The 15329-nt window shown below is 49.3% G+C and overlaps 1 protein-coding gene across 3 annotated transcripts in view; it reads left to right on the forward strand.

Moving 5' to 3' along the window:
• The window catches only part of LOC133365935 (tumor necrosis factor ligand superfamily member 12-like), a 50843-nt gene that overhangs the window by 13973 nt on the left and 21541 nt on the right, over positions 1–15329 (forward strand). For 2 of the 3 annotated variants that reach the window (XM_061588414.1, XM_061588415.1), the window contains exon 6: positions 84–208. In XM_061588414.1, the coding sequence (XP_061444398.1) occupies positions 84–208 (125 nt within the window). Of the gene's footprint in view, positions 1–83; positions 209–2570; positions 3854–15329 lie in introns of those variants that run through there. The other variant, XM_061588416.1, reaches the window with a different exon arrangement.

A 15329-nucleotide genomic window follows, 5' to 3' on the forward strand; every position in this document is an offset into this window, starting at 1 on the left:
GGGCAAAGAGGTGTGATTTGGCAGGGAAATTTTTGCTAGGCACTCATCCCCACCCATCCACATTCTCTCATCCTCCGCTATAGATGCCAATGGGACCATCCGCGGATGGGCAGAAGCTAAACTCAACACGACAAGCCCACTCCGTTACGATAGCAGCCGAGGGGAGTTCACGGTGGTCAAGAGGGGGCTCTATTACCTGTACTGCCAGGTGAGGGTATGAAAGGTAATCTATTCTGGAGTGTAACAAAGGGGCTAGGGGAGGGTGACATTTGGGTTCTGGGGGGGGGAGAGTAGTAGAGAATTATGGGTAATAGGAGAAGGCATCCTGGAAACTGAGATTCTGTGGTTCTTTTGGAGGGAAGGGATACTCAATGAGCACTTTCCTTGCACTGGAATGTGAGGGGAATGTAGTGAGAAGAGCTGATGGGACTCAGGACTCCTGGGTTCTTTGGGAGGGGCTCAGGTTGATGCTGATAAGGTTTTAGCTCCAGAACATATTTTTTGACAGCAAGTGAGCAGTAGGTTGTTGATAGCCACAGCTTCCTGCAGATTAGGGTCACACTAGCTGGTATGGCACAGTGGGGAGGACAGCCTGGTTGGGAGTCTGTGAGTTCAAATCCCCGCTCGTGTCTCCTGGGTGTCAAGGGCCAGCTAAGGATCACCCCACAGTGAGTGGCTCAGGGGTTACGTGTCCTGCCACCTGTGCAGCCGTGGGCAAGCTGCAGAGTCCCAAGGAGCCCAGTTGCCCCCCAGCTGGCAGTTGCCGACAAGGAAGGGGCTGGCTTGTGCAGCTGTGGCAAGCTGAGCAGGCCCTAGCCAGCTGAGGAGGACTAGCCTCAGTGGGAGGCAATGGGAAACCCCCTCTGAATACCGCCTACCATGAAATCCCTATTTGTAGAGTTGCTATAAGCCGGGAACGACTTGAAGGCAGTCCATACATTTAAAGCACATGACTTCCCCCAAAGAATTGTGGGAAGTATCATTTGTTAAGGGTGCTGTGAGAGGAAAACTACCGTTCCCAGAATTCTTTGGGGGAAGTTGTGTGCTTCAAATGTGCATTGGATATGCCTTCAAATTTATATTCAAGAGCTCCCCACACACACTCAGTGTGGCCAGTTGCAAAAGAGGAGGGGTCCCCTGTACCTTTTAGTGTTTGTTTACAGGGTTTCCCAAAGTGGTTCATACGCCCCCCTGGGGTCAACGGGACTGTGCAGAGGGTGAATAAAGGCCTATGGATTAAACAGGGCCTGGGGGTAGAAAAGTAGTTTGTGAGGTATAATGAGACTCTGGGCATGTACAGAATGAGGAACCTCTGTATTCCATCTCATTAGAGAAGACAGAAAGTACAGCACCATTATTATTTTCTCTTGTTTTACTTTCTTATATTCTACATTTTACAATTCCTAGTAATGGTGATGGATGATGATAAATAAATGCTGAGTATATATTGATAGTTCTTGACTTTTTCATTTACATTCCTAAGAATTTGGGTTGGGGCCGATGACTATTGGATAGGTAATTGACTTGGGAGAGATAGGGCTTGACATTTGAAGAGACAGGGAAGCGTTTTTGAGAGACTCATCAAGGGGCCAATGAACTCTAAACCCTGGATTAGAGCTTATCTACCCAGCTCTTCAGCCAAACAGGCTTCCAGAGTGGCTCACTCACAGTGAATTAAAACAAGACATTCTCTGCCCACAGGCTTACAATCTGAAAGACATGACACGCAAGGAAAAGGGAACAGGGAGGGAGGAAATTCAGGCGCCAATTCTTAAAATTCTGCTGTCACATCTAAGCTGTATACCTGCTGACATTCCCTCTCCTTCACAACTCACCAGAAGTTACCTCTTTTGCATCTGAACTGCCCTGCACTCTCTCTGCCTGCACTACATTCTAGACACAATTTTTGTCTGGGAAAGTGTTTGGACAAAAGCACAAGAGCGGCCCTGCTGGATCAGGGCAGGGCCCCATCTAGTCAGGCAGCCTCCTTCTCACGGTGGCCAACCAGATGCTCCAGTGGGACCATCCCTCTCCCCTGTTCAGTGTCTCCCATAATTTGATACCATGACTTGAATTGCCAGTGGAAGCTGGTGCCTGTCAGGACTGGTAGGGCAAAAGGCAGGGAGCCCAACAGTAGGTGGCGCCAGAGCCAACAACAGGCAGAGCCAACCTATGCTAGCTTCCTCCTCCCTGCCACATTCTACAAGGGCAACACTGAGGCACAGGCTGCTTACGCATCATACATTTAAAGCACATAGTGTCCCCCAAATAATCCTGGGAACTGGAGTTTGCGCCTCACAGAGTTACAGTTCCCAGCACTCTTTACAAACTACAGTTCCCAGGATTCTTTGGGGAAATAATGGATTTTAAACATATTGGGTGTACATGGCCTGAGGAAGAGCAGGCGACAGAGTCAGTGTGAACCCTTAGACTGGCAGTAAGGTGGGGGCTGGCTGAGGGCAGAGTGTGCTTGGTGGGGCAGTGCCCCACTTGCCCTCACAGACTATCCCCCCCTGTGAATTGCACACACTTAGTCTCCTCCACTGCCATTCTCTCGTTGACCCCCCCAGGTTCATTTCAATGAAGGGAAGACCATCTATATGAAGCTGGACATCATGTTGGACGGCGAGTTGGCCTTACGTTGCTTGGAACAATTCCCCCCCACCAGCTCTGGCCCCCAGGACCCTGAACTGCGGGTGTGCCAGGTTTCTGGCCTGGTTCTGCTCAGGCCCGACGAGTCCATCCGGGTCCGAACCATCCCCAAAGTCCGGCTCAAGGCTGACCGTTATCTCACCTACTTTGGCCTCTTCCAGGTCCACTGAGGGAGCGGTGAAGCAGGAGGAACTGAGGCACCTGGAGGGGGTCTGGAGGGTGAAAGGAGGGGGATGGAGGCCAGCGGGACTCCTGGGTTCAGCGTTGTGGAGTTCCCTGCTTCCAACAGAACCGGACCAGATCAGCGTCAGATTTGTTCCCCTTCGCTTCTGGTCTGCAGCTGCTTTAGGCCTCACTGATGGCTCCTTGGTGCATTTTCACATTGACACAAGTGGGAAGGAAGTTGCCATAATCCATCCATGTTCTTGCTCCGCCGCAGCCGAGAGGCACCAGCACCACCACACCAGCTTTGGATCCCATTGTGAACAGTTGAATCCCAAACAGAAGCTATAAACCAAAGAAAAAAAGGAACCCGGTTATTTGTTCCTAAATGTGTGGACTCCGTAGAGTGGACAGTCACTGCGTGTCCTTCTTGGATTATAATTTCTCCCCAATGCTGCTATGCTTTTGCCTCCACCAGGCACCAGGCTGTCTTAAACTACTATGCCCCTACTATTCTGCTTCCCCCTCCCCGCATTTGGTTTCTTGGATGCTGCTGGGCTCTTTCAAAAGCTACCTGCCAGTATGGTGGCATAAGATGCTGAGGACCCTACCAGGCCCCTCCACCAGCAGCATCAACAGCATCCTCCAAGCTGGGGACATTATACAGTACAAAGTTAGAGGCACATCTGTACATAGAGACTGCAGTTCATGTAACAGCCAGCAGGTGGCGACAGAAACAGGAAGAAACAGTTTTGAAAGACCCGCCCATCCCAAACAGTCATGGGCCAATGGAATGTGAAGAAGCATCCCATTGGCTATGGACAGCAAAAGGGATTTTCAAATAACTCTTAGGCTGCTGGCTCTGGATTTCCCCCCCCCCTTTGCCAGCCATTGCTAGATTTGGCTGGGGGGGGCATAGCAGGGCATGATCCCTTTGTGAAAAGGGGCAAAAGGAGATGCTGCTGTTACAATTGCCTGTTAATATCGGGGGGGGGGTTAAATGACCTGTTAATAACAAGAAAAATCTTGTTAAAAATAATTTATGCATATTTTTTTCATTCTCAGTTGCAAAGGGGGCAGAGTTGGGCCAGCAGGGTTCAGTGAGAGGGTGGAGCAGAATAAGTGGGGCTACCATCTTCACGTGCACTTTTCCACATGAGCATCACAATCCCCCAGCCTGCCTCTTACTCTGCTTTATCTATTCCCACCAAACTTCATTCCCACAGAAATTGTTCTGAATGCCTCAGGCCCACAGAATGTGAAGCAGCAAATGCCACAGAGCATGCACAGAGTGTCTCCTCATTACAGAGAGCCCTACACTTGTAGGGGGCAAGAGGAAGGATCAGCGGGTCTCTGGGCAGAAGGTGCATTTCATGCACTCACCTTGCCAACGTCCTGTCTGCTCTGAGTCTTATCAATGTCAGCCCATGTGTGCTGGCTGAGGGTGAAGGAAGTTGTAGTCCCAACAAAATCTGGAGGTCACCAGGTTGGCAAAGTCTGTCCTATCTACTAGGCAAGTAGGTGGTCCTGTGTGCCGACTAGAAGACTCTCCACCAAGCCCCAGTGCTAGACCAAGAGAAGAGGTTTAAGACTTTTCAACTTTACCCAGCACTGCAACAGGGTGATGTCCCCATCACAGCGCTGGGCTTGGTGGAGAGGTTTAAAACTTTTATCTCGTTGTAGAACTGTACGGGGTGATTTTCCTCTGAATCGTAGGGAGCAGAGGAACTTCTCCAAAAACAGCCCTATGATGAGGAAGACGATGATGCTCCTGCTGGGAGGAACAGTAGGATATAAATGAAATAATAGATAGAAGATAGATAGATAATAGATAGATGAAGGCAGGTGGACCAGATGAAATAGCTTCACTGGCCTGATGTGGCCTGCAGGTGCTGTTGCAGAGTAGCAAAGCAACACCTGCGTGAGCTTTGTGTGTGTTTGAATCCTTCCTGAAATAGGTGCATCACTCCAGCAGAACAGCAGCAAAGTGGTGGCCACAACCACATACAAAAGGGTGGTTTCTGCACACCTTGGGGGGGGAGACCAATGCATGCGGGAAATTATTAGTATATAATGGCCTAGCTTCATTCCACCATGGGACACCTGCAGCTGCCATGCTCCAGGGGGTGCCCTCGGGCTAGGGTCTCCATCCAAGGAGATGAAGGTATTTTAGCAAAACCCAAGAGAACAGGGTTCAAGGTGCAGCATAAATAGTCCAATGTCAATATCACAGGGAAATAAGCAAGGAGGGAGCGCTAGAACCAGGAAAGAGAAGCCAGACACCAGTCTTACTTACTTACTTATTATTTGATTTATATCCTGCCCTTCCTCCCAGCAAGAGCCCTGCTGTCTTGTTTCCAGCATCTGGAAGGCTCAGGCAAGAGACTTTAAATACTCCGGCTTTCTAGCCTATATCTTACAATTCCAGCTACTAGTAGTAAAGGAATTCCAAGGACTGCTTACTCCCAAGTAGACCCCTTTCTCACAAGCTGCGAAAGAACTCTGGGTCTGTAGACATGTGCTCTGCAGTCTGGGCCTTTGCCACTACTGTTCTCGAGGACTTGGTGGTGGTGGCTCCATCTCCTCCTCTTGACAGCTCCAAGGGTTCTTCAGCAAGTCCTCCCCCAGCAGGCCCTTCAAGGAGACCCTCAGCTCTGGCTTCAGGATACTTTACCTGCTCCTCAGGGTCCTTGACCTATGGAGTGTTGGGTTCATCCTCTGAAGCCTCGGTGTCTGGCACTGGATCAGGGCTAGGCATGGTGGCAACAGAGGACAGGCAAGCCAGGCAGTTATTTGGCTGGAGGGGGACAAGTGGTTTGCTCTTTCCCATGGCCTAATTAAGCTGGCTGGTTGCAAAAGAGCGTGGGACTCTTGCACCTTTAATAGTAGCACAGAAGAGGTGCGGCTGGTGTCACGTAGGCTAGAGGTCCTGAAATTCCCTCTCCTACAGAACTATTAAAGGCACAAGAGCCCTGCCCTCTTGAAGCTATTAAAGGTACAAGAGCCCCAGTCTCTTTTGCAGCTGTTAAAGGTGCAGAAGTCCTCTCCTCTTGCATCTGGTCACCGTAGGCCTGATGGGAGGAGAGAGAGTTGGATCAGCTGATGGTAGCCATCAGCACACCATCCCCTGACCCCAGTTTCCACCCTCACCAGGATCGCAGAGCTGTTAGGCCAATGTTCTGCCACTCCAATAGTCATTGGGGATGGCAGCTTGGAATAAGAATGAACAGTGTTTTTTTCCCCCAGTCCAAATTGATCCCCACAATGCACAAAACGACTATTCAAACTGCAAAGGGGGCAAACCTCTCCAGACCTCTTTGTTAGGGTTTCCAGGTCCATGGCCTGAGACTGATCCTGTATCTTTAGGAGAAGAGAAAGTCAGCCAAGTGCAGGTGTTCTTGCAACACTGGAATGGGAAAAACCACAAAGTGGAATTCTCCCTGCCCCCTCCACAATTTTTAAAGATACAGAAGACCTCTTGGAGGCCGGGCCTGGCAACCAAAGGTCTTCTGTATCTTTAAAAGTTGTGCAGGGGGAAGGGAGGATTCCACCTTGTGGTTTTCTCCATTACATTGTTGCAAGAAAGCCTGCACTTGGCTGACCTTCTCTTCTCCTAAAGATACAGGATCAGTCTCAGGCCCTGCGCCTGGCAGCCCTACTCTGTGTAGAGCCACTCTCCGCAGCCCCACCCTCCCTCCTCAGGCCACAGCCCTCACTGACCTTCCTTCACGTCCCCCTTGAGTGTTTATGCTTAGACTGGAATGCCTCTGATGATGCCCTCTTGCTTGTCTGGTTGGAAGACAGAGAGGGGTGGGTGAGTGTATGTGAAATTACTGTTGGGGGATGTGCCCCTAACCTCAATCCCACCACCTCCTCCACCACCAAACCCTCCCCCAGAGAGTGCAGCGATGGGAGGGTAAAGGTCCTCCCTCTTCTCCACTGTGTGGTATTTAGGTTCATGGCTGGCTGGGTGGTCCCAACGCTGAGCAGAAAAGATGCTCAGCTCCTGGGCCGGGTAAGCAGTGTGTGTGGTGCAGTTGTGTTGTGTTGCCACCTCACTCAGGTTCAGGACTAGGTGCTGGATCTGAGCAAAGCATAGAGTGCAAAAAATGGATGGGGCTCCTGCAGCTTTAATAGTTGCATAGAAGAAGGAAATCTATTAAAGGTACAGAAGCCCCATCTTCTTTTACCTCTGGCCATTCTTGCAGTGTGACATTATCATGCTATAGTTCAGGGACTGAGACTTTGTTGGAGTGCAAGTCCCATCAGCCCTGGCCAGCATGAACAATGGTCAAGGATGATGGGAGTTGTAGTCCAGCAACATCTGGAGAGCCACAGGTTTCTCATCCCTGCTATAATTCTACGGCAAGGGGAGGGATATTTACCATCCCCTCCCCAAGCTCTGTGGGAGAACTAGGGAAAACATTGGGCTAAGGGATGTGCAGCTGCCAACATCCCCCCCCCGTCTTAAATTCATCTACGGACTGTAGGATAACTTTTAACTTATTAGGGACTTTGTCCTCCGCACATCTTAAGGAGACTGTTGGGAGACCAGTTAGGGTCAGAGGAAGTGCCTTTTTCTCCAATCCTAATTAATCACTACCCAAGGATTTTTTTAAAAAAAGTTTTCAGAGGAGGAAATACCGTCTAGCCAGGTGGGTGTGGGAGGGGAAATTCGCACCCTCCAAAACAATATGTGAACCGACGCACAGTCATCCATCAAAATGTGCACTTCTCTGAATTTTGAGAATTAATGTGTAGGAAAAAATGCATTATCGTATGTTAATGAAAATAACATACAAGACTGCACTGTATTAGGAGAAACTGCTTTGCAAAAACATGTGTATTAGGCATGATTGCATATAAATGAGCATATAAGGATAAATTCACACTAAAATGCTGATGAAGTTTCATGAGGATTTTTAACAAAGATTGCAAATTGCTGCAGTAATATGGAGAACTGGATTGGAAAAATGAGAAGCCCAAATGGACAGATTTGCCCATTCCTAACAGGAGGGAGGAGAGCCAGTGTGGTGTAGTGGTTAAAGTGTTGGACTGCGACCCGGGAGACCAGGGTTCGAATCCCCACACAGCCATGAAGCTCACTGGGTGACCTTGGGCCAGTCACTGCCTCTCAGCCTCATGAAAACACTAGTCATAGGGTCGCCATAAGTTGGAAATGACTTGAAGGCAGTACATTTACATTTAACAGGAGGGAGTTGTGGCAGGCAGCACAACCTACTGTTGTGTGTGTTCCTTGTTCCTTTTGCAGCAGATAGAGTCATAGAATTGTAGAGTTGGAAGGGGCCTATAAGGCCATCAAGTCCAACTCCCTGCCTGATGCAGGAATCCAAGTTAAAGCATCCCCGACAGGTGGCTGTCCAGCTGCCTCTTAAATGCCTCCAGTGTTGGAGAACCCAGCACCCCCTAGATAAAAACGCTCGTGGCAGTGAAATAGGGCCACTCACAGACAAGGTATGGACTTCTGCATATGGTGATGGTGGGATTGTAACAAGAGATAAAAACCACAGATGAATAATGGAGCATGGACTGAACCATCCCTTAGGAACAAAAAATTAGAAGGAGCAAAATAATGATAAAAAAACTACCCTGTTTGTGATGACCATTGGTGGGCCTTGGTGGGAGGGGCGATTTCCTGTCCCTGTCCCACAAGGAACAAAAGGGAGAAAAAGGGAACTCCACCATGCAGACTGGGGTGTGGATGTGTTGCTTGCTCTGCAACCAGCCCAGCCCCAAATACTTGCCCTCTGCCGCTTGCCACACCCAGCAGCATAGTGGCAATTTTGGAAGTACAGGGTCCCTTCATGAGAGTCTCTCTCACACACACACACTCTTTTTTTTGCAGTTGGCTTAAGAATTAGATCCTTGTTAACACCTTCTCCCACAACAACAGAAGTCCCTAGGAGTCAATCAGCATGAAAGGGGAGAGTGTTAGCTACTGAGATGAGTCTTCTCACCGGCTGACTCGCCTCCTTTTACTGTGATTGACTTTAATCAGCAGGAAAGGACAAGGAAGCATGTTAGAAGACTCTTCTCAGTGGCTATCACGCTCCCCTTTCATGCTGTTTGGCTCATAGCGGCCATCCCCGCTGTCCTCCCAGATCCCAGATTTACTCCCCTCCAATTATCAGGGGGACATCATAACGTTAGAAGAGCCTGCTGGCTCAGGCCAAAGAGGGGCCACTTAGTCCAGCATATCCTGTTCTCACGCTGGCCAGCCAGATGCCCTGAAGGAAAGCCCACAAGCACCGCCTGAGCACAAGAGCAATTCTCTCCTCCTTGCCGCTTCCGGGCAACTGGTATCCATAAGCATCTTGCCTCCTAGCCATAGTGCCTCTGCAGGATCAGGGGTGTAGTCATTCAGGGACTCAGGGGGTCTTAGACCCCTTTCTGGGAGCAGGGTCCCACCAGGGTCCCTGTGTCTCCAGCATCCTACAAGCCAATCAGCAAGAAAGGAGAGTGGGTTAGCCACTGAGAAGAGTCTTCTAACATACTACCTTGTCCTTTCCTGATGACTTGGAGCCAGTCAGAGTGAAAGGAGGTGAGTCAGCCACGGAGAAGACTCTTCTCAGCAGCTAACACTCCCCTTTCATGCTTTTTGCTCCCAGGGATGCCTGCATTAACAAGGATCTCATTCTTGGGGGGGGGAGATGGATGAGGGCGTGGCTGTGACCCTGCACTTCCAAATTTGCCACTGCACTACTGTGCAGGGTCCCCTTCCCACCTGCATGATCTCCAGCTGTCCATCTGCTCTCACCCACCCACCTTTCTCTCTCTCTTCCTCTTTCTTTCAGACAAAACCATTTCCCCTCCCTGGCCTCAGGGCCTTCTTCTCTTCCAGAGCACAAAGCTCCTTTTCATGGTCCATCATAAAAAGCTTTTCTTTCCACAGTCATATTAATAGACATTTATTAATTGCTCCTGTTCATTCCAGGAACTCAGGGCAACGGCCACAGTGTTCCTCCCCACCCCCGTCCCATTTTGTCCCTTACAACAACCCTGTGAGGTAGGTAGGCTAGGCTCAGAGACAGCGGCAGACCCAAGGTCAGCTGGCAAGCGTCACTCCTCCTGACTCAGTGGGTTTTGGGGGCTTGGCACTCCCTAGCACTACAACTCCCATCAGCTGCAGCCAGCACGGCTGATGGGAGTTGTAGTCTCAAAGACCTGGAGGGCACCAGGTTGGCAAAGGCTGTCCTCATACCCGGCTTTTCCAGAAGAGTAGCTATGTTTAGGCTGCTGCAGCCAGCAACAGCACTACACCAGACTGACTCTTGTTTGATCCAAATGGCCGTGACAGTGAGGCTGGCCTGCCTCTGTAGTCGGAGATGGCATGATTCTGAATGCCGGTTGCCAGAAACCGCAGGAGTGGGGAGCGCTCTTGCCCTCAGGTCCTGCTTGCGAGCTCCTCATCTGGGGCACCTGGTTGCCCACTGTGAGAACAGGATGCTGGACTAGAGGGGCCCCCTTCAGCTTGATCCGGAAAGCTCTTCTTAGGTTCTGATGATGCGTGAGGAATTATTTATTTCTTACATTTATACCCTACCTTTTCTCCAAGGAGCTCAAAGTGGCGTTGTCCATAGTTCTCTCTCCCCTCCACCCCGATTTTGTCCTCACAACAGCCCTGCAAGGTAGGTTAGGCTGAGACAGAGTGACTGGCCCAAGGTCACCCAGGGAGCGTCATGGCTAAGCAGGACACTTTGCTTCTCAAGAGATTAGGAGGGCACCATGAGGGAAGCTGGCAAGCAGGACTCCTGGGTCCCTGAGAGGACAGCCAAGAGGTGGGTCACCCGTTCTCATGGGACAATCATATTGAATGGCGTGGAGAGAGTCGTAGGGATCCAGATGTGAGGCGTCCTTCCCTGGCTCTCCCTGTCAGGTTCCTACCTGCTCGTGGTTACTGCCTGTCTCTAGGCACCACCAGGGACTCCACCAGTCCGGACCACACTCTCTTATGGTTTACCTATCCGCTCTAGCACAGATCTCAACAGATCCCCCTGCTAGGCAACCACCAGTCACGTCCTAATACTAGTATTCCCAGAGACTCTGAATACTGGTATTGTTATTCTCTTCACCGCTGCCACCATTTGTTACAGTTCCCCTTCAGCCTTGGTCATTACCTTACCCTCCTTTCTGGTCTGTGAAACCCCAGCCAAGGATCAGGCCTTTGGTAAACCAAATTAAGTATTTATTACAGATAACAAAGCTAACAAGATTAACAAGATTTCTTCTTAAGGCACATAAGCATATGGTTTTACTCAATACTAATCCGAACTCCACCTCCCTCCTGGTAAACAACTCTCTAAACCCCACCAAGCAACCCACTCAGTTCTCTTCTCCCCCCCAGATTCCACTCTCACTCTTCCTTTTATACATTCAGCCATTTTAAACACTCAGCCAATCATCTAGCATTCTACTGCCCATTCACTCCCCCTCCTCTTTCACTCCACTTACCATGTATCTTCTAAACAACCAACACTTACCATATATACATTAATATAGGAACATCAAACCAGACCCCTGGGCCCAGCTCCTTCCCAGGTTCCCAACTTTTAAAGGCAGGACAGTGCTGGCCATGAGAGAAGCAGAGTCAGTGTAAACTGGCACAGGACAGTGCCCGGTAGCCAGGCCTCGGATATGGGGAGCACTTCCCTGCATTCAGCTCTTGGTGCCTAAAGGACAGACAAGCTGCCTCTTGGCTGCTCTCCATACTGGGCGGGTAAAGCCGTGGGTGGGGGGCTGTGAACAGCTTCCTCAAAATCTTGCACAACCCACTGCTTTTCTTGGCACTGGTTCAGATCCCGCCGGGCAGAAAGTAGGCACCTTCTGCCAGCACCAGATGCCTGCCAGCCCTGCCGGAGGTAGGGAGGCTGTGGGCTTGGAGAAATTGCATCCCATCGCCTTCGTCAGCACCCTGCCTTGCCAACAGAGCCCGGGCCGGCAGGAGAGAGCTGCTTTGCTGTCTGGCAAGAAGGCCGGGCAGTGGTCAGTGCAGGGAACCAGATGGACAGAGGGTGGTTTTAAGGCTGAGCTGCTCGGGTGAATGTGGGGCTTTGGGCAGGTGTCCCTTGGGGAGAAAGACTGGGGAGAAACGAGGGGAGACTGCAGGATATATTGAGGGGCATGCCATGTGGACGTTTTCAGAGCTGAAGGATCCTAGCAGCAAGCAAAAGGGGACTTCTGTGGGTGCCAAGGCCAGAACTCCTGGCTTCTCTGCAGAAGAAAGCAGGAAGAGCCAGGATTCCTCCACTTTGGGAAAGGGGAGTAGTGCTAGGCGGTTCTAAGGACCCACTGGTCTGTGGCTTGCAGGTCTGGGAAGAAACTGGGGTGCTGAGAGAGAGGGATAGGAAAGGAAGATTTGGGGCCTGCAAGAAGGAAGGACCCCGGGGGAGGGAGTGTATGTTAAGGCCAGCTCTGTACCTCCAGGTGGTCTGATGGCTAGGTCAAGCCTTAGGCAAGGATCCTCTCAAAGCCCCTCTCTCCTGGCTGCTATCTGGGTGGGCGGGTGTGCCCTGGGGGTGGGCTTCCTGGCCTGCCTACTCACTTTGCTCTGCATCCAATGCCACCTGGAAAAGTTGCAAGGGGAGTTGTCACAGCTGCGTGGAGAGATGACGTCCAAGATGCATGGGGCAGGGGGAGACTGGGATGCCCCCAAAGCACACCAGGTAAGAACGAGCCCAGATTGCACAGGGAAGAGCCAAAAAAGGGCATGGCAAGAGGGCCTAGTGGATGGAGTCTGGGAGTTGGGGGGGAGGAGATATTGGCCATCAGGTGAAATGCATTCTGTTATTCCGTTAAAAAAAAACAACTTTACAGGACTTAAATAGTCCCAGAAGTAGCATACTCTTCAGGGTTAAGTCCTGCCCTGGAGACCATAAAGAAAAAAGGGTGCTTCTGAGGATGTGCAGAGTGTTTTTTTCACACTACTGAAGATCATCACAACCAGTGAAATAAAAAATGGACTTAAAAAACAAACTTCATTTAGTATCTAGATGGCTGGCAGAATTGAGGCTCTCAGGGGGCCTAAGAAGTAGTGCAATACGATTTCTGCCCAAAAGTGTTAAGGCTGAGCATCTTAACAGGATGAGGCTGATTCCTAGAAAAGACTCTTAGTGCAGGAAGGAACCCAGGGCCAGCTTATTTATTGAAAAAAATAATAATGTAGATCTGAAGAATGCATGGGATAAAATGTGTGTGTTTGGGTGCACTTTTGCAATTTCGGCAACTTTTGGGACAACAACACTCTAGTCTCAGTTTTCCACCCCCTTCCTCCAGAAATCAACTTCCCACCCTCAAAATTGTGTTGATTATTTGTTTATTTATGCTTCTCCAGCCTGCAAATAATCCCAGCGACATTCCTTCCTCTTGTGATTTCCCAGATGCCAGATCGCTTTCTCTTTCCCAGCAAAGGCCACATACTCAGCTTCTCTCTCTTTGCATGGCTTCCCAAATCCCAGCTGGGCACACATCCAGTTGTTCTGCTTGGGTGGGAATGGGTACACATTTCCAGAAACTGGCCCATTCAGAGAGGCCAGGAGTAAGAGGAACAAGATAGCCAGGGAACCCCAGCACACACTCCCCCCTCCCCGTTAGATCACTGGTAACTTTTTTTGGGTGGGGCTTTTGTGTGTGTGTGTGTGAGAGAGAGAGAGAGTTCACCATTAGAAACTGAATTCTCAAGGCTGAATATTCCTGGAACATGTAAAGAAAATAGGGGGAAATCATCCCTCTGAGCATGCTCAGAGGGCCTGAAGTGCTTTCTTTTAGGGCAGGCTTGAGCTTTAGGTGGCCTCGCTGCATCTTCAATTCTTGCCATGAGCATAAGCCCAGTTCCTAATGTGTGCATGGGTGAGCAAAATGTACTTTGCACATGCTCAAGGGCGCTGTGTTATTATAACCTATTTCAGGACTGTGCTTTGGATACTGGCATCAGGAACTGACAATGACTGAGGCCTTGGAGAGAGAATCCAGAACTCCTGAGGCTACATCAAAAGTATCTGCTCAGAATAAACCCACTGAAATCAATGAACATGACTAACTTAGGTCCATTAATTTCAGTGGGTCTACTGTGAATACTGTAGGTCTAGCACTGGATGCAACCCCTGGCTTCCAGCGCACCCCCCCCCACAGACTCTCTTCTTGGGGAACCCTGAGGAAGGCAGGAGAAATTCTGTCCATTTCACATTCTCTGGTTTTTCATCTTTCCAATCTGAAATAAGTTCTACACATTACAGCATCAGTTTGTGATATATTTTTTTAAAAGAAGCCTTCATTAAAATCCATCAGCATCTTAGTGTAAATTTCTCTGTTGTGCCTATATACACATTTTTTGCAAAGCATTTTCCTCTAATACAATTCAGTTCCGTCCGTTATTTTCACTACCACGTGCTTTTTGCACACTTTACCCCAGTCTATGCATTCTTGTACACATTACTTGGCTGGCAAACTGCACTGCAAAATTCAGAGAAGTGTGAACATTGAAAGACGGCTGTGATTCAGTTTGTATATTATTTTGGAAAGTGCAAACTAGGCAGGTTCATCCTGGTGCAAACTAAATCAGATTTCTCCTCATCCCTACCTAGGAGCTGTGAGCAACCACCAGCTCCTGTCCTGCCTCACCCACACTTCTCTCTTATCTTCTCATTCCCTTCCCTTCTGAACTTCCTGTTCTCTTGTTCTGTAGAGAAAAATAAAAGCCCACACCATATGGCCTCCGCATAAGGCGGAAGCAGGTGTTCCGGTAACCTGCAGACTACAAATCCCCCCTTATAAGGAGACCAGGAAACCACTGTTAGGTGTGCCTGCTCTGAGCCAGGTTGCCACCTTTCCTCTACTGATCTTGCTGCTGCCTTTACACATGCAGAAATTAAGCAGATTCAGGTATCCCTTCATCACCTTATGCCAGGGAAAGTTGCACTGTCTAATTCTGTGAGGTTTTTGCACATTAGAACATTGTTAAAAGTGCAGGAGCACAGCCCGTAAAAGAAGAAAAGAAAGCAACTCTTCCTGCAAGTGAGCCTGCGATAGATTTTGCTTGGCACAGACCTGGGAAGAGCTGGGATTGAGATGTGTGGAACCCAGGACTCTGGGATAATCCCTGTATTATCCCATGTGGTGGTGACTACCACTACTGAAAATGTGCTCGTCAACAGCCTGTTTTGTTTTGTTACAGGTGGAAGGGTGCTTCTAGATCCTACTTACTTTTCCTGCAAGCCAGATTTCCCCTTACTGTGAAAAACCCATTAAGCAAAAACAAGTCTTTCAACAAGCCTTTTAAGTAGAGACTTTATCCTAGTCTGTGTCTGTGCTGGAATTGCTTTTCAAGATGTTTTCAAAGTTTTTTTTTTTAAGCTGTTTTGTTTTAATATGTTTTAAAGCTTTTTTGTTTTTAAGATGTTTTAAAGTGCATTTAGTGTTTTTGTTTGCCACCCTGGGTTCCTTTGGGAGGAAAGTGGGATATAAATTTAATAAATACATAAAATAAAATAAATAAAAAT

Source organism: Rhineura floridana, chromosome 11, assembly GCF_030035675.1.
Source record: "Rhineura floridana isolate rRhiFlo1 chromosome 11, rRhiFlo1.hap2, whole genome shotgun sequence".
Lineage (NCBI taxonomy): Eukaryota > Metazoa > Chordata > Lepidosauria > Squamata > Rhineuridae > Rhineura > Rhineura floridana.